At 42.3% G+C, this 18,663-nt stretch overlaps 1 protein-coding gene across 1 annotated transcript; it reads right to left on the bottom strand.

Moving 5' to 3' along the window:
- Positions 1 to 7,100: 7,100 nt before the first annotated feature.
- Positions 7,101 to 18,488, bottom strand: BRK1 (BRICK1 subunit of SCAR/WAVE actin nucleating complex). The gene is made up of 3 exons (XM_059161712.1): positions 18,318 to 18,488; positions 8,163 to 8,245; positions 7,101 to 7,737 (listed from the first exon to the last, which is right to left on the bottom strand). Exons 1-3 carry the CDS (start codon positions 18,433 to 18,435, stop codon positions 7,711 to 7,713), a joined length of 228 nt encoding a protein of 75 aa, XP_059017695.1. The 5' UTR covers positions 18,436 to 18,488; the 3' UTR covers positions 7,101 to 7,710.
- Between the last annotated feature and the right edge of the window lie 175 nt (positions 18,489 to 18,663).

The raw sequence follows: 18,663 nt of genomic DNA, 5'->3' as shown, positions 1-18,663 counted from the left end.
GGCTCCCTGCTGAGCAGAGAGCCCGATGTGGGACTCGATCCCAGGACCCTGAGATCATGACCTGAGCCGAAGGCAGCGGCTTAACCCACTGAGCCACCCAGGCGCCCTTAAAAATAAAATCTTAAAAAAAAAAAAAAGAGTACAGATGGACAATAAATACATTATAAGGGGAAACATTAATATGCCTTAAGGTAAGATATCAAATTCAATAAATAATTCATTTTGACATTGACAAACATTTTGCCTCAGAAGACCAATCATTAGCATTAAATACATTATATGTCTACTGTGCAGGAGGCAGTGGAGATATAGTGGTGAGAAACAGACACATAACTTCTACTCTAAAGCATATAACATAGTCATTAATCACTGTATCTTCCCATGCAACCCAAAGGACACCAAAATGACATTCGCATGACAACTTCAGGGAAAAAAAGAACATAAAGGAACAATGCAGTATCAACTTACTAAATAGGAAAGATATCATAGCCCCAAATTTTATTTTATTTTATTTAAAGATTTTATTTATTTGACAGGAAGAGAGAGCGGCCATGAGCCAGGCAGAGAGGCAGAGGGAGAGGGAGAAGCAGGGAGTCCAACATGGAGCCTGATCCAGGAACCCTGTAATCATGGCCTGAGCTGAAGGCAGACACGTAACCAACTGAGCCACCAAAGTGCCCCTCATAGGCCAAAATTTTATTGTTTGGGGAATCAAGTTGTTTCATTTTTTAGTTATTTTAAAGAATTTTTAACCATTGTACAAGTAATATGATACCATATATAGATTACAGGTACATACAAGTATATGAGAAACACTAAAAATTGGCCTGGATAAAAGAACTATCAAGGGGCGCCTGGGTGGCTCAGTTGGTTAAGCAGCTGCCTTCGGCTCAGGTCATGATCCCAGCGTCCTGGGATCGAGTCCCACATCGGGCTCCTTGCCCTCCGCAGGGAGCCTGCTTCTCCCTCTGACTCTGCCTTCCACTCTGTCTGCCTGTGCTCGCTCTCGCTCGCTCTCTCTCTGACAAATAAATAAATAAAATCTTTAAAAAAAAAAAAAAAGAACTATCAAAATTCAACACCTAATAAATCAACAAAGGCCTCAAAGAGGATGGCAAACAAGCCCATGAAAAGGTACTCAACATTGTTGTCACTGGGGAAATACAAATCAAAACCTTAGTGAGTTACCACTGTCTAATCTATTAGAATAGCTAAAACAACTTTTTAAAAGAACAGAAAACCTACTAAGTGCAGGCAGGGATATGGAGCAGCTGGAGCACTCTTGCATTGCTGGTGAGAATAGAAAATGTTAATAGCCACCATGATAAAGCAGTTCAGCAATGTCTCAAGAAGTTGAACATACACTTACCATATGACCCCACAATCTCACTCCTAGATGATTCTCACTTAGGAGAAATGAAAACTTATGTTCACACACACATACACAACACAACCTACATGCAAATGTTTATAGCAGCTTTAGTGATTGCTAAAAACTGGAAATAACTGCAATGTCCTTCAGTTGGTGAGTGGATAGTGGATTACCATTTCGCGATGACAAAGAATAAGCTCTTGATACATACAACAGCATGGATGGATCGCAAACTGATTATGCTAAGTGAAAAGCCAGACTCAAAAAGGCTATGCACTGTTTGATTCCGTTATATGACATTCTGGAACGGGTGAAACAGGGACAGAAGGCAGATCGGTGGTTGCTGAGGCTTAGGCCTGAAGGAAGGGTCTGGTCACAGTGTATTTTGGGGTTGATGGGATATTCTGTAACTTAATAGTGGTGATAGTTACATGGCTCTTTTGTCAAAACTCAGATCCATACATCAAAATGTGAATTCCTTATGTAAATTTAAAATACATTTAGAGGAAAAAATAGAATGGCTAGAGATACACCTCCAACCCGTGATAGTCCTTGCTCCTGGGGATGAAGGAGAGAAATGGGACCTGTGTGGAAGTTAAAGGGGATTTTAGACTCATCATGTATTTTCTTTTAAAAAAAGAAAAAAAAAGTAGGGGTGCCTGGGTGGCTCAGTGGGTTAAAGCCTCTGCCTTTGGCTCAGGTCATGATCCCAGGGTCCTGGGATAGAGACCCGCATCGGGCTTTCTGCTCAGAAGGGAGCCTGCTTCCCTTCTCTCTGCCTGCCTCTCTGCCTACTTGTGATCTCTATCAAATAAATAAAATCTTAAAAAAAAAAAAAACTTAAAAAAAAGTAAATATGACAGCATATTACTATATTCATATGCTAAAATTATTAATGTTTGGGGTGCCTGGGTTAAGGCCTATGCCTCCAGCTCAGGTCACGATTCCAGGGTCCTGGGATCGAGCCCCGCATCGGGCTCTCTGCTCAGTAGGGAGCCTGCTTCCCTCTCTCTCTCTGCCTACTTGTGATTTCTGTCAGATAAATAAAATCTTTTAAAAAATTATGTTTGCGGGGCGCCTGGGTGGCTCAGTGGGTTAGGCTGCTGCCTTCGGCTCAGGTCATGATCTCGGGGTCCTGGGCTCGAGTCCCGCATCGGGCTCTCTGTTCAGCAGGGAGCCTGCTTCCCTCTCTCTCTCTGCCTGCCTCTCTGTCTACTTGTGATCTCTCTGTCAAATAAATAAATAAAAATTTTTTAAAAAAATTGTTTGCTTTATTATACTTCTTTGTATTTTTAATTGGCCAAAATATAAACAAGGCAAAATAGATCCACCTAAAGGAAATTTTAAAAAAGACATGAAAGTATAAGGGGAAAGAAATCACCAGTTGTATTAAAATATTTGGGTGCATTTTCTTCTCTCCATGTTTGTTTTTGCATAGTGGAAAGTGTAACATAAGAACAATACAGCCTGTAGTTTTCCTTTTACTTGGTATATCCTGAATGTTTCCTTCCTCTTAAATGATCTTGGTGAATACTATCTGCAATGATGTAATACCCATCTTAAGGCCTGCATTTAAACAGCTGCTCTCACTTTACAGATGTAGGCATTTTTCTAACACTAAACTGGAAGCACATATGTATGTCTGCATGTGTCCTGTAAATTATGGTGTCTCCGAGTCATTATAATTTAACAGGAAGTCCTGTCTTTCCTTGGGGTTTTCCTCAAATGTTTCCATGTTTTTGATGTTCAGTACAGCAGGGGGTCTGTATCTCTGCTGGTCCCTATCCTGCTGGAGGCCATCAGGATCACCACCTCTTTGTATAATGTACTTTCAAGGAGAGCCCATGGCAAAATCACCCAGGTTCTGGTGTTCCTTTACAGACGTCTGACTCAGATGAACTCATGCCATTTCCATGCCAAGACAGGAAATGATGAACCTCTCTAATCCAGCACTCCCCTCTGACCACCCTTTTCACTACGCTTCAGTTTAATTTCAAAATGAAGATAATGACATAGCTTTAATGCATGTGGAATGCTTAGTGCAGTGCCTGGCACTTAATAGATTTGATAGATTATTTTTCTTTCTTCCTGAAGTTCATCTTTGACTAAAGAGAAACCCTCTGAACCCTGCTATTTCTGCACTGCTTCTGCCTTTAGAATTTACTCCACAAGACTGAAAGGCCTAGTTAGAACTGCAAACCATCTTCTTTGTTCACATCATCTCCAGCCTTCCACAGCACCATGTGTAATTTTTTTGTGTGCGTGATTATCGTATGACTCTTACTCAAGTGCTGTCAAGGCGAGATCATGACTTCTCTACAATATTCTCAATGCTCAGCACAATATCTGGCACACAGTAATCCCTTAACAAGTATTTATGGAATGAATGAATGTTTATACTTTATAGTTTTAATCTCCCAGAAATAAACCTCTGATTTCCCATATTTTCACGTTAGTGCTTTTCATACAGTAGGTCTGATGGTTTTTCTCTTTTCAACAGGTATCCTTGGCTTTTAAGAATTCACTTCCAGGGGCACCTGGGTGGCTCAGTGGGTTAAAGCCTCTGCCTTCAGCTCAGGTCATGATCCCAGGGCCCGGGGATAGAGTCCTGCATCAGGCTCTCTGCTCATCGGGGAGCCTGCTTCCTCCTCTCTCTCTGCCTGCCTCTCTGCCTACTTGTGATCTGTCTGGCAAATAAATAAATAAAAATCTTTAAAATAAAAAAAAATTTAAAAAATAAAGGCTAAAGTCTAACATAAAAAAAAAAAAATTGACTTCCATCAAGGGCATCTGACTATCTCAGTTGGAAGAGCAAGCCCCTCTTGATCTTAGGGTCATGAGTTCAAGCCCCACGTTCGATGTAGAGATCGCTTAAAAATAAATGAGTAAGGGGGCACCTGGGTGGCTCAGGGGGTTAACGCCTCTGCCTTCGGCTCAGGTCATGATCCCGGGGTTCTGGGATCGAGCCCCGCATCGGGGTTTCTGCTCAGCAGGGAGCCTGCTTCCTCCTCTCTCTCTGCCTGCCTCTCTGCCTACTTGTGATCTCTGTCTGTCAAATAAATAAATAAAATCTTCAAAAAAAAATTAAATAAATAAAAAAATAAATAAATGAGTAAGAGCACCTGGGTGGCTCAGTTGGTTAAGTGTCTCCCTTTGGTTCAGATCATGATCCCAGAACCCTGAGATCAAGTTCCACATTGGGCTCCCTGCTTGGCAGGGAGTCTGTTTCTCCCTCTGCTGCTCTCCCTGCTCATGTTCTCTCAAACAAATAAATGAAATCTTTTAAAAAATAATTGTATTCCCGGAGGTTCCATGGTGTAATGGTGAGCACTCTGGACTCTAAAAAAAAAACTGTATTAAAAAATAAAATGTAAAATATAACTTTATCATCCTCAATAAGGACAAACTGTATTTCAGAACTATTACTCTGTAAGTTGAAGAACTGACACCTGGGACAAAATAAATGGTTGTTTAGCCTAACACTATGGACCGCAATGACCTGTGAGCAAAGATGTGTATGATTTAAGAGTAAAATTCCAGTTTCTGGAGCCTGACCAGGTAAGGCCTTTCAGAGAGGGGATGTAGCTGCTTTCTTTGGCTCAACTCAAAGATAGCTAGGGAAGTACTAGAGTGGATTAAATTCCTTAGGCAAGGCTTCCAGAAAATACAGCATAAAATTAAACCTTCAGACAAAGGAAGCTGTTAGAAGTGAAACTAGACAACATACACATGAATGCAAACAGCGTTTGCCAGAAGTGAAACTAGACAACATACACATGAATGCAAACAGCGTTTGCCAGACACAGCAAGAACCATCTATGAAGCCTTCTTCACAAAAGGAAGGGTGGAAACGTGTAAGACTAACAGAGCTGTGTAATTGCTTCAAGTGTCTCAGGTGAGGACAGTGAAAAGGCACTGGACTAGGAATGAAATAAATTTTAGATCTTGCTCTACTACATTCAGAATAGAAGAATGGTTAGAACCATCTAAGTCATGTAGATCTAAGTTCAAATTCCTTATCTTCATTTACTTCCTAGGACTTTGGACAAGTTTTAGCCTACACTAGTTCCTCACCTATTACAGGGAGATAAGAATGCCTGCTCCCTAGAGTCTGAGGATTAAATGAAATAAAATAAAGCAACTACGACATCTACCACATGGTAACACTCAATGAAGTAGACAACACCAGCTTCATATCCTTGTGCAAACCAGGGCCTCATTCTGTAAAGGGTGTGATAACACAGAAAAGCACTCTGACACTTTAAAGTGCCAGGTGTAATGAAGGGATTACTACCAGCAGGCAGCTGAGTTCACTTGTGGCTTACATTCAATGTTAACCAGTAGTTTTCTTTACAACCATCAGGTTACTATTAGCAACGCAGAATTGGTTAGGAGACCTTTTTTTTGAAATGTTATTTTGGTATCAGTAAATTAACTGACATCTATGCAACCACAAGTAATTTACTGAACACTTCCACGTGACTTCATTAAAGGCAGGCTTTTTCCTGCTTATATTAGTTACCATCACTTTTGCCCCCATGACAATCTCATGGTATAGTCCTTGCATGTAGCAGGAACTCAATAAATGTGCTAAATTAACTGCAAAGGGTCAGAAGATCTAAAACTTGAACTTTAGAAGTACTTAACTTTATCCTGGAAAGGACTGAGCTGTTATGAATGATGAACTCAAGTGTTTGAGTACATGAATAATGAACTCAAGAGACTTGTTAGAAGCACTCTACCACTGACAAGCTCGATAATGTTCAAATACAATACTTCCCAAAGGAAAGGACGTCAGGTTTGTCTCCACCATAAAACCCATTTTTAAATGAAGGTTCTACTTAAAATGGTCTTCCAAAGGTCTAAGCAAAGGTTTTAAAAAGATCTGACAGTGGGAAGGAGCTAGGACTCTAAGGTCAATTGAATTGGTGTTTACTGACCACCTGCCTTCTGGCTGGGCAGTGCAGAAAAGGTGCTCATGTGTATATACTATATACTGTACTATACCATGTGGTACCAGGTACTACATCAGAGAATGGCTCGTAACAAGATCCAGTCCAGAGCAGAAGTGTAGGGTCAGCATGGCGAGATGGGAGGGACTGAGAAAAGGAAAAGGGTAGTACTGAATGAAATAGTCAAGTCCAGGGGATCTTTCTGGAAGAGGCCTGACTTGGGCTAGCCTTGAAATAGCAAATACGATTTGAATAGGGGGAAATTTGTTTGCATGGAGTGTGACGATTTCTGTATGACTAAAACAGAGATTCTATATAAGAAATAAGCCTTTAACAGTAGGGTAGCATAAGTTTATAGCAAGCTTTTGATGCTAGAATGCAGTTTTAGACTTCCATTTAAACTCTTTGCTTTTCAAAAGACAGCTTTTACTGTTTTATCAGTTTTACTGATAAAACTCAGTCTGCCCTGGGTTGCAGTTAAACTGTGTGGATGCTGGATTTCAACAGGCTATAAACATCATGCCTGACTCAATGCTTATCTTCTACTGGAGCATAATGCGCCTATATAGTAAGTACTAGATAAATGTCTGCTGAATGACCAAATGATTCCCAGGATGAATTAGCTCGAAGTCCAAACATGGGGGTGGGGGATCCCTCCAGCTGGTAAGCCACCTAGGCTTTGATCAAAGAGATATATCTCAAAGTTTTACATTAGAATAATAATCACACATGTCCAATTTCTAGCTCTTCTCCTCATCAAAATCACAGCAGTCAAATAAAGTTGAGGAGTTTATTAGGGAAATATGAGAGGCAAAGATACCCCAAGTGACAGAAAGAAAATTCTGAACATGTCCCTTCAAGCCAAGTGGGGGCCTGGAAGGACAAGAAACTGGTGGGTTAGCAACAACATTCTCTGGCGGCCACCTTGCCAGGGCATAAGGGTCTCGACCAGGACTGCCTCCCAAACCCCACCAAAGGTGAAAAGGAGACAAAGACTGTTTCCAGAATCAATGCAGAGGCAATGAGAGCTGTAAGAAAAGTCTGAGAGAAAGAGAGGTGGGGAGGACCTTAACAGAGTCCCAGGCGTCTGGCTCTGAGCGCCTCATACATTGACAGATAGTTCTACAAAATGTTACTTCAAAGATAAAATGTCTAATGTTGGTTCCAAGAGCTTCCCTGGATGTCTTCCCACATGCCACATCACACACCGACGTACATGGCAGAACCCAAAGGCCACACTTTTGAAAAAAAATAAAATAAAAACCAAAAACAAGAATAAGCCCTGTTGCTCTTTAAGGAGAGAGGAAGGAGCTGAGGCTGCTGGGGCCTTTCCCACGTCGGCCTGCGTTCCATGAAGCAACTTCCCAGCAGCAGCATGGCATAGCTCTAGGTGAGGGTCTCACCTTTTGTCACCTGTCAAAGGAAACTGACAATTAGATAAATTCACAAGTATTAAAAAAAATCTTTTTAAAGATCCTAGATAGGTGCGTGTGGGTGGCTCAGTGGGTTAAGGCCCAGAGTCCGGGGATGGAGCCCTGCATCCGGCTCTCTGCTCAGCAGGGAGCCTGCTTCCTCCTCTCTCTCTGCCTACTTGTGATCTCTGTCAAATAAATAAATAAAATCTTAAAAAAAAAAAAAAAAGATCATAGATAGTAGGGAGTAGTAGAAAAGACAACAGCTTTGGAGCCCCAGAAACCTGGTTCAAATCCAGGGAAGTTCATTAACTTCTAAGCCTGTTACTACTTCCAGGTTTGTTCCAGCAACAAGGGGAAATTTGCATTTTCTCTGCACAGCCCTTGCCTAGCCTCATGAGCAAATACCTTCTCTAACATACTCACCCGCGCTTCAATGTACTCTATTCTCCGTTCAAGGGCTGTCAATTTCTCGTTTAGTGTTGCAAGTCTTGAACGACAAGACATATCTGGTAAAAGGAGACTGATGTTCAGAATTAATGTCATTCCAAATACAGACACAGACACACACAGACACACACACACACAGCCCCTAGCTAAAGAAGAGGGATGATACATCAGGGAGAGCACAAACAGAAGCAGGTGAGCAAAGCAAGGAAATGGAAAAGAAGTGAGTATTAGGAGCACAGCTGCTTAGAATGAATCTGCTCAACTTCCTACCAGGGTGGCAGGCATAGAGTAATGATGACCAAAGATGTCCATACCCTAATCCCTGATCCTGTAGGTATTTACCCTACATGACAAAAGGGACTTTGCAGATGTGATTAAGGTTAAGGACCATGAGATCCTGAATTATCCAGATCGCACGCTCTAATAACAAATCCATAAATACAGGAAGAGAAAGACCAAGGAAAGGTGTAAGAAGAAGAGATTCAAAGTGTGTGAGGCGGACTCAACCTGCAATTGCTGGCTTTGAAGATGGAGGAAGGAGGCCATGAGCCAAAGGACACCAGAGACATTGAGAAGCTGGAAACGGACCTTAGCTGACAGCCAACAAGGAAACAGATTTCAGTCCTGCAGCCACAAGAAACTGAATTCTACCAACAATCCAATGAGCAAGGAAACATCCTCTCCTAGAGTCTCCAGAAAGGGAGGCAGCCCTGCCAACACCTTGACTTTAGCCCAGTGAAGTGATGCTGGACTTCCAAACTACACTACTATAATATAAGAACCTATGTGACAAAAGCGGCACATTTATGGTAATTTGTTATGGCAGCAATAGAAAACTAACACACTGAAACTCTACGGGCGGATATTTAGTAACAGACAAACCAAGAGATTAAAGAGAGAGGAAGTGACAAGAGGAAGAAAATAATCTCAAGAAGGAAGAAAAATAGAGGCCATGAAAGCAGCAGACACTATGGAGAGGAGGGAAGGCATCCGTGTTTCTTTCTTTCTTTTTTTTTTTTTTTTTTTTTTTAAAGATTTTATTTATTTATTTGACAGAGAGAGATCACAAGTAGGCAGAGAGGCAGGCAGAGAGAGAGGAGGAAGCAGGCACCCTGCTGAGCAGAGAGCCCGATGTGGGACTCGATCCCAGGACTCTGAGATCATGACCTGAGCCGAAGGCAGCGGCTTAACCCACTGAGCCACCCAGGCGCCCGGCATCCGTGTTTCTAAGCTCATGGAAACCTCATCATTGTTTTTGCTGCAGGAAGGCACTTAATGTGTCATCAGTATCTGTGCAGGCATGTCAGCAGGAGAGAAAACTTGGGAGAACATCAAATACTCTTTGCAGCCCACATTCCATCTGTGGAAAACAGCAAAATTTCTTTTCTTCCCTTTTCCAATCTTCTTTCATCATCTCACCCAAAATGAAACCTAGATTTCCCCAAAATACCTTTTCCTTTGGAAACTTCTCTAAGAGAACCACTTGCCTACGCTTTCCCTAACCATTCTCAACAGGAGAAAAAGGTTTCTGGGCACGCTCATGATTTCTTATTACTTCCTCCAACATCATTGTTTGATCATCCTCAATAACCTTCACTTTCTATGTCTAAAATATCCTCTCTCCGAGACACTCTCCCACTCACAATGATTTAACACTTAGCTCACAAATTCCTTTTCATCTCTATGCTGTTATGCAAAAGGATGTCCACATCCATTTTGACAAATCCTCCTACACCAGGTTCTTGCTTCAACTTTCACTTCTCTACATCTGCATCTTGCTTATCTTGCCTGTCTAACCATTCTCCTTCAAGGCTCCATTCAAATTGGACCTCTGAAAGGTCTCTGCTAGAGGCATATAATTCTCCTTCTGCTGTATGTTTAAGGTTGAATTTCTGGTTTATAAATTACTTATCTGCTTGGTCTTCGGTTTTTGGATACAGATTTAACAAACAAGAACGTTCACCACTATTACTTAGGAATGGTTTCATGAAGCATGGTGCACTTACTAAAGACTATTAAAATGGCCATTTAAAATTACAAGTTTGTGGGGCGTGTGGGTGGCTCAGTGTGTTAAGGCCTCTGCTTTCGGCTCGGGTCGTGATCCCAGGGTCCTGGGATCGAGTCCGGCTCTCTGCTCAGCAGGGAGCCTGCTTCATCCTCTCTTTCTCTGCCTGCCTCTCTGCCTACTTGTGATCTCTGTCAAATAAATAAATAAAATCTTAAAAAAAAAAACAAAATTACAAGTTTGTATCTTTTTAACAAGTCACTAAAAAACAAACAAAAAGTAAAGTATCTTTTGGGGCGCCTGGGTGGCTCAGTGGGTTAAAGCCTCTGCCTTCTGCTCAGGTCATGATCTCGGGGTCCTGGGATCGAGCCCCGCATCGGGCTCTCTGCTCAGCAGGGAGCCTGCTTCCCTTCCTCTTTCTCTCTCTGCCTGCCTCTCTGCTTACTTGTGATCTCTCTCTCTGTGTCAAATAAATAAATAAAATACTAAAAAAAAAAAATAAAGTATCTTTTTAACAACTCATCAAAAAAAACAGATTATGGGGCGCCTGGGTGGCTCAGTGGGTTAAAGCCTCTGCCTTCGGCTCGGGTCATGATCCCAGGGTCCTGGGATCGAGCCCCGCATCGGGCTCTCTGCTCGGCAGGGAGCCTGCTTCCTCCTTCTCTCTCTCTGCCTGCCTCTCAGCCTACTTGTAATCTCTGCCTGTCAAATAAATAAATAAAATCTTAAAAAAAAAACAACAACAAAAAAAAAAACCAGATTATGAGTTTGAATATTTAACATGGGAATAGACAAATGATATTTATGTACTTATAATTTATCATTTTTTTACATGTTATCTCACTAGAATGAATTAATCAAAGCCCACTTCACTGGGCTAAAATCAATTAATCAAATACTGCCTCTAATTAATTTTTACAACAAGTATCTCGCCTGGCAAAGAGAGCTTTTTGAGAAAAAAATTATGAACTTGGTATGTTAATAAAACAAAAGACTGGCTCTGGTGTGACTCCAATATTTCTTCAAGTGGGGAAACCAAGGCTCATATTGTTGAACTGACTGGACAAAACAACAGCACAGCTGAGCCTGAAGCCCAGTTCCCTTACTGCTCAGGACAGTACTCTTCCATGACAACGTCCCACCACACAACCCCACTATCTACCATCTTTACGAACCTCTAGGGTTATAATTTATTCCCCATGTCTCTTAAAATCTGCTTCTAGTTCAACTCTTCCGCTTTCTGGTTCCTTTTTTTCCTTTTGTCATTCTAGATTCTTTCCTACCCATCTTCACTGCTACTCTTCAGTATTTTTTAAAAATCGCTTTATTGATATAATACTTTATATGCCATGAAGTTCACTTAATTGAAGTATACAATTCTATGGTTTTTAGAATATAGTTGTGCAACCATCACCATAATCTAATTTTAGAACATCCCCAAAACCCCAAATGAAACCTTGTACCAATTAGCAGTCATTTCCTGTTCAGCCTTGTCCCAACCCCTGGCAACCATTAACCTTCTCTATGGATCTACCTATTCTGGACATTCTTTGTTTTTTCTTCTTCTTCTTCTTCTTGACATTCTTTGTTTCTCCTTCTTCTTTTTTTTTTTTTTTTTTTTAAGATTTTGTTTATTTATTTGACAGAGAGAGACATAGGGAGAGAGGGAACACAAGCAGGGGGAGTGGGAGAGGGAGAAGCAGGTTTCCCGCCAAGCAGGGAGCCAGATGCAAGGCTCAATCCCAGGACCCTGGGATCATGACCTGAGTTGAAGGCAGACATTTAACGACTGAGCCACCAAGATGGCCCCCACCCGCCTTTAAAAAAAAAAGATTTTATTTATTTATTTGACAGAAAGAGAGAGATCTCAAGTAGGCAGAGAAGCAGGCTCCCCCCTGAGCAGACAGCCCAATGCAGGGCTCCATCCCAGGACCCTGAGATCATGACCTGAGCTGAAGGCAGAGGCTTAATGCACTGAGCTACCCAGGTGCCTCTATTTTTCTTTTATTTATTTATTTTCTTAAATCTAAGGCAAAGAACTGACCCGATCTGACCTGTATTTTTTTTTAAAGATTTATTTATTTATTTTACAGAGAGAGAGAGAGATCATAAGTAGGCAGAGAGGCAGAGAGAGAGAGGGAAGCAGGCTCCCTGCTGATCAGAAAGCCTGATGTGGGGCTTGATTCCCAGGACCCTCAGACCATGACCTGAGCCGAAGGCAGAGGCTTAACCCACTGAGCCACCCAGGCACCCCTCATTTTTCTTTTAAATCAGGTTATTTATCTGCTAGTGCTGCTGCTTTTAATTCCTAGATCTAGCTTGAGTAGAAGGTACTCAGCCCCCTCCTTTTCCTAGATACACTTCCACCACCAGGACTGCCCAACAAGACCATGTCTCTTTCCATCTGGTTTTTAGAAGCTCAAAGGCACATCACGTACACTATTTAGTAAGAGCATGAATGTTATCACTAACAACCTGTCATTTCCCATAAAAAGACATGCCAAAATTATCTGCAGGGGTGGGGTAGTGAGAGAAAGGGTTCCTTCCTGGATGGCTGTTCTGTTCTATCTCTGTCAATCTGGTAATGAATCAGAATCCAAGAACAACAGTACACCACTGGCCTAAATGGATAAGCCCTTTTGAGAATATAAAATGTTGAATTCCAGAAACTTTGACCATATTTCAGATCCCAAGAAAAACACTGATTCAAGCAAAACACTGGATAAGCATTCAGCAGCTGAATAAATCTGAAATCAGAGTGCATTTAAGAGTATATTATCACCAGGGGCACCTGGGTGGCTCAGTGGGTTAAAGCCTCTGCTTTCGGCTCGGGTCATGATCCTGGAGTCCTGGGCTCAAGCCCAACATCGGGCTCTCTGCTCCGTGGAGAGCCTGCTTCCTCCTCTCTCTCCCTGCCTGCCTCTCTGCCTACTTGAGACCTTTGTCTGTCAAATAAATAAATAAAATCTTAAAAAAAAAAAAAAAAAAAAAAGAGTATATTATCACCAGACTTCTTTTTAAATATTTTATTTATTTATTTATTTATTTGAGAGAAAGAGAGAGTACATGCAAGCATGAGCAGGGGCCAGGGAGAGGGAGAAGCAGGCTTCCCACTGAACAAGGAGCCTAATGCAGGGCTCCATCCCAGATTCCTGGGGTCATGACCAGAGTAGATGCTTAACCAACTGAGCCACCCAGGCTCCCCCATCACCAGACTCTAAGACACTAACCATCTTTGTCAGGGTGCTTGATGATGTGGACCCATCACCACTGCTGACAAATGCCAGTTATCAGCTCCTCTGAACTCTTAATGCCCATAACCTTAGCCTATAAAAATCAACACTCATTCTTTTGAATCGTTGCCATTAAGGCTTACTTCTTTACAGAACTCTAAACTTCTCAGGAGTGGCTACCATGTCCATTTATTCTTATTTATTCCTTTCTCAGAGGATGTGACACATAGCTGGGATCAAAACAGACATGCTATACTTGTTGGCTAAGTATCAACACTGACATTTAAAAATAACCACCACATTTATTATTTTTGTTACACTTCTCTGCACATATTAGCTTTAGAATCAGATAAAATGGTATAAAAATAGGGCGCCTGGGTGGCTCAGTGGGTTAAGCTGCTGCCTTCGGCTCGGGTCATGATCTCAGGGTCCTGGGATCGAGTCCCGCATCGGGCTCTCTGCTCAGCAGGGAGCCTGCTTCCCTCTCTCTCTCTCTCTCTCTCTCTCTGCCTGCCTCTCCATCTACTTGTGATTTCTGTCAAGTAAATAAATAAAATCTTTAAAAAAAAAAAAAAAAAATGGTATAAAAATAAAAGCTACCATCTGTGACAATCTATTTTTAGAAACTTCACCAGTTCAAGGTACAGAACAGGCCAGTGTTAGGATGTTATCACTGCCTTATGATTTGTGGGACCTCAGGTTCAGGTGGCCCAGGAATATCATCACTCTCACCAGCTGGAACGAATCAGAGGGTAAAAGCTCTTCAGAAAGTCACTAACTATCTTGGAAAGCCAGTTCCCTCTCCAAAGCACATGGCCTACCCAGACTCTGTGGTCAGGGTAAGGACTCTAGGATTGCTGCCATTTTCAAAGAGCTCCTAGGGGCACCTGGGTGGCTTAGTTGTTAAGCATCTGCCTTCAGTCAAGTCATGATTTTGGGGTTCCAGGATCAAGCCCCACTTCAGGCTCCTTATTCAGCAGGGAGCCTGCTTCTCCCTCTGCCTGTCCCCCTGCTCGTGTTTCTCTCTCCCTCTCTTAAATAAATAAATAAATAAAGTCTTAAAAAAAAAAAAAAAGGGCGGGGGGGGAGAGCAAGTGATTGAGCCCTGGTTACCTTCTCAAAGTAAATTCTTATTAAATCTCTGTACCACCAAATCATATTATCATAAACTCAGTATAAGTCATACACATCAGAATTGAGAAGTCACATTAAGGGCTTAGAGTGGGAAAATGTATCCCCCACATGCTCATCCTGAGTCATCCAATGCCAAGACAAAGTCTCAAATGTTTTATGATTGATCTAGTTTCTCAGCCTGTTGGTCTTTGTCTAAACTCACAGCAGCGATACTGTCAATCTTCAAGAACTGCTAAGCTTTTAAGTTTGCCTCATAATTCCATTCTTTTTTTTTTTTTTTTTTAAAGATTTTATTTATTTTATTTGACAGACAGAGATTACACGTAGGCAGAGAGGCGGGCAGAGAGAGAGAGAGAGAGAGAGAGAGAGAGAGAGAGAGAGGAGGAAGCAGGCTCCCTGCTTAGCAGAGAGCCCGATGCGGGACTCGATCCCAGGACCCTGAGATCATGACCTGAGCTGAAGGCAGCGGCTTAACCCACTGAGCCACCCAGGCGCCCTTTTTTTTTTTTTTTTTAAGATTTAATTTATTTATTTGACAGACAGAGATCACAAGTAGGCAGAGAGGCAGGCAAAGAGAGAGAGAGAGAGGAGGAAGCAGGCTCCCCGCTGAGCAGAGCCCCCGATGCGGGACTCGATCCCCAGACCCTGGGATCATGACCTGAGCCAAAGGCAGAGGCTTTAACCCAATGAGCCACCCAGGCGCCCCATAATTCCATTCTTAATTGTGATTACTGTCCTTTTCTTTAAAAGGGCTAAATTAACTTCTGCAGAAACCATCTAGTAATTACTCCAAACATCAGGCTATTAGCATCACATTAAGGGAGAACAATGGCCTAAGCTAAGGAATGCCCTTTCTTCTGGCTTCTTAAGATTGGAATTCTGTGTGCCTATTTTCTCAGTCTAGGGCATATTGGAAATCTCCCAAAAGAAAAATCTTTATTCTCTATTTGTTCATATAATGTGACTTACACATTTGATAAAATTTCAGTGCTGGTATTTCCTTGCTTACAAAGCAAGAAAAGAGACACTTGTCCTCTGCAAATCCTAAGCTCAAACTCTTCAATTTTTGGTCAGTTCCAAGACTCAAATGCCATAAATCTGGTGACTATAATATGCCAAGATTTATGTCAAAGATAAATGTATGCAAATTAAAAGTTTATTAATACTGGGGCACCTGGGTTGTGCACATCCTGATTTAGGGTCAGGTCTTGATCTCAGGGTCCTCGGACAGAGCCCCATGTCAGGCTCTGGGCTCAGCAGAGTCTGCTTAAGGCTCTCTCTCCCTCTCTCTATGCTCCATCCCTTCTCAATCTTGCTTGCTCCCACACACGCGCTCGCGCTCTCTCTCTCTCAAATCTTTAAAAAAAAAAAAAAAAGTTTATTAATACAATTCAGTGCTCAGAAATGAAGTTATTACATTACCTAGATCCAAATGTGGGGGGCAGAGATGCTAGATCACTTTTTTTTTTTTTTAGATTTTATTTATTTATTTGAAAGAGAGAGACACAGCAAGAGAGAGAACATACAAGCAGGGGGAGTGAAGAGGGAGAAGCAGGCTTCTGGACAAGCAAGGAGCCTGATGTGGGGCTCGATCCCAGGACCCTGGGATCATAACCTGAGCTGAAGGCAGACACTTAATGACTGAGCTACCCAGGGCCCCCACTAGATCACTTTTAAATTTTGAAAAACAGCCCCAGCTTAACTTGTTATTTTATTTTTGAAAGATTTATTCGTTTATTTGAGAGAGAGAAGGCAGGAATGGGACTGGCAGAGGATACAAGAATCTCAAGTGGATTCCACACTGAGGGGGAGCCCAAATCAGGGCTCCATCTCAGAACACTGAGTTCACTACTGGCGGTGGAGCCGAAACCAAGAGTCACAAGCTTAATCGAATGACCCAGGTGCCCCCTGGCTTGTTATTTTAGATGGCTTACTGATTTAACTGATGTTCTTAATACTGTACTTGGATAGTCTATGTATTTCAGATCCTACCAGAAAATGAAGTCTTTTAATTCTGCTTTTTAATGTTAAAACTCTCTATGTTGGTGATTTTTCCAACTACTTTCCACTACCTCTCCTGACTAAGCCAAATCTCAAAGCTGTGATCTTCTTATCATGACATCCTTCCCTTAGTATGCAATATTTTGGTTTCTCTTCTCTGACCCTTCCTCTGAAGGAATGTTACAAGCAAAGAATGCTGTGAAAAACCTTCAGTAACAGTTCAGCTGTCCAGGAAAGTAGGAAAAACATTCTGAGAACTAACATCAAAAGAGTTTGCACAGAAGTTAGAAAAAGAAAAACCCTCTGATGAAACCCAGACTATCTGAATAGCAGGGTAAATAGCTTCAGTATTTAATGTTTTCAGTTCACTGAAATCAATTAATCTAGTCTCAACTTCAGACTCCTGTCTCTAAATCCATCCTTCTTTTTCACTAAACCATACTCTTTCACTCATAGTCCTTATACTATTTCAGGATACTATGAGATCTATGTTTGTTGACTACCATTCCCTATTACAACCTCTAAAAGAAATTATGTGTGTGACTACGTATCAACGACATAAATATTTATACTATTCTCTCATTAATACTACCCTCACCCTCATTCCCTGGTGAGAAAATCCATCGCAGTAAGATTACAGTCTTATACACTTTATAAGAAAATAGATTAATACAAACTGATATTCTGAAACTGTCATTATTTAATCTTCAAGACAGAAATTCTTTGAAAGCAGGAAATGAATCTTATTCTGTGTTCTCCAGAGTGCCTGAAAGCCCTGTACTGAGATCTGGTCTCTCTTGCTGACGCTAAGAAAATTCACCTTCTGTTACCTTTTTCCTTGGGATGCATCAGTCCTTTGGCTGGAAAATAACTAATTCATTTTAAATCTTTTTTTAATACATCAGTTTCCCCTACTTAATCTTAATTGCTTGTTGCTGAATTAGTGGAAAAGAACCATACTAGTTGAAAAAAGATCACTAGATGTCATCCTTACACCTTGTGATTACTTAAGTATGTCTACCCGTGCCAAGTTGTTAAAAAAACACTTGGAGAAGATGGGATGGGAATCTTTGTTACATGCTTGCTTTCCAGAAGGATACGGAACAAAGCAGAAAGAACTGAAGACTATCACAAGCAGGCCATGCCTAGGAAAGACTTTGCTAGAAGCAGAAATAACACCTACTGTTGGCTAGATACCAGCAACACAGGGGTCTCCGTAGCCTTACATAATCTGGACCTTACTTCTGACCTCCTCTCCTACCACTCTCATGGCAGCAAAAACGGGAGACAGAAAAGGGCGACTAAAAGATACGCCGCTAAAAGATTCTGAGAATGAAGAGAACCGTCAAGAAACTTACACAAGGGCAGTGACACAGCTGTGGCTGCATGAAAGGCGCACTCTGAGTGCAAAGTGGAAACTGGAATGGAGGCGGGTCACAAAGGAAGCAGGGAGGCTACCGCAGAGCAGAAAAGACGCGGATGGAGGTGCCCGAAGAGTCTGGAAAAAGGAAGGACCTGTTAATGGATCTGGGGCGATGGCAACGAAGCCGATGAACTCACAATGGCACAGGAGAACCGCACAGGGACTGCCCAGTGGAGCCTGAGGGTCAGGGAAAGAGGGGAAAGGCGGGCTCCGGGGGACGCGAAAACCAGTAGGGGCTAAAGGCTCCCGGAGAAAGCCCCTTCAAAGCTTTTCAGCACCTTCGCCAAACTGAGTGGCCTCCCACCCACCCACACGCCCCCTGCTCGCCCGCTGACCGAATGAGTTGAGAAAGTCCGCGATTTTCTTGATGCTGCTGGTGATGACCTCAATGTATTCTCGGTTCGCCCAGTCCTGGTGAATCTCCCGCTGCACCGGATCCTCTTGACCCGCCATGGTTGCCGCCGGACGACAAACCACTGCGCAGGCGCCCCGACCCTCCAGACGGCCAGTGCGCCTGCGCCGCGAAGCCCACACCCATTCCTAGCACCCACGAATCCACGGGCATTGTGATGCGCCTGCGCGATATCAAGTCCTCCCCTTAGTTTTTGCTCTGCTTCCACGCCCCAACGGGGGAAATGGAGTGCGCACGCGCCGAGGCACCCTTACCCACTACATACCCCA

Source organism: Mustela lutreola, chromosome 2 (genome assembly GCF_030435805.1).
Source record: "Mustela lutreola isolate mMusLut2 chromosome 2, mMusLut2.pri, whole genome shotgun sequence".
In the NCBI taxonomy this organism is placed as follows: domain Eukaryota; kingdom Metazoa; phylum Chordata; class Mammalia; order Carnivora; family Mustelidae; genus Mustela; species Mustela lutreola.
The sequence above is the reverse complement of the archived record's forward strand: the minus strand, read 5'-3'. Positions and strand labels throughout refer to the sequence as shown.

What these genes read in the sequence shown, in the direction of transcription:
- BRK1 (XM_059161712.1), bottom strand. Translation starts at nt 18,435, where the DNA reads ATGGCGGGTCAAGAGGATCCGGTGCAGCGGGAGATTCACCAGGACTGG. An exon ending in GGACTTTCTCAACTCATTCG is followed by an intron (nt 8,246 to 18,317) that starts GTCAGCGGGCGA and finishes TCCTTTTACCAG; the next exon opens with ATATGTCTTGTCGTTCAAGA. An exon ending in TAGAGTACATTGAAGCGCGG is followed by an intron (nt 7,738 to 8,162) that starts GTGAGTATGTTA and finishes TTCCTTTGACAG; the next exon opens with GTGACAAAAGGTGAGACCCT.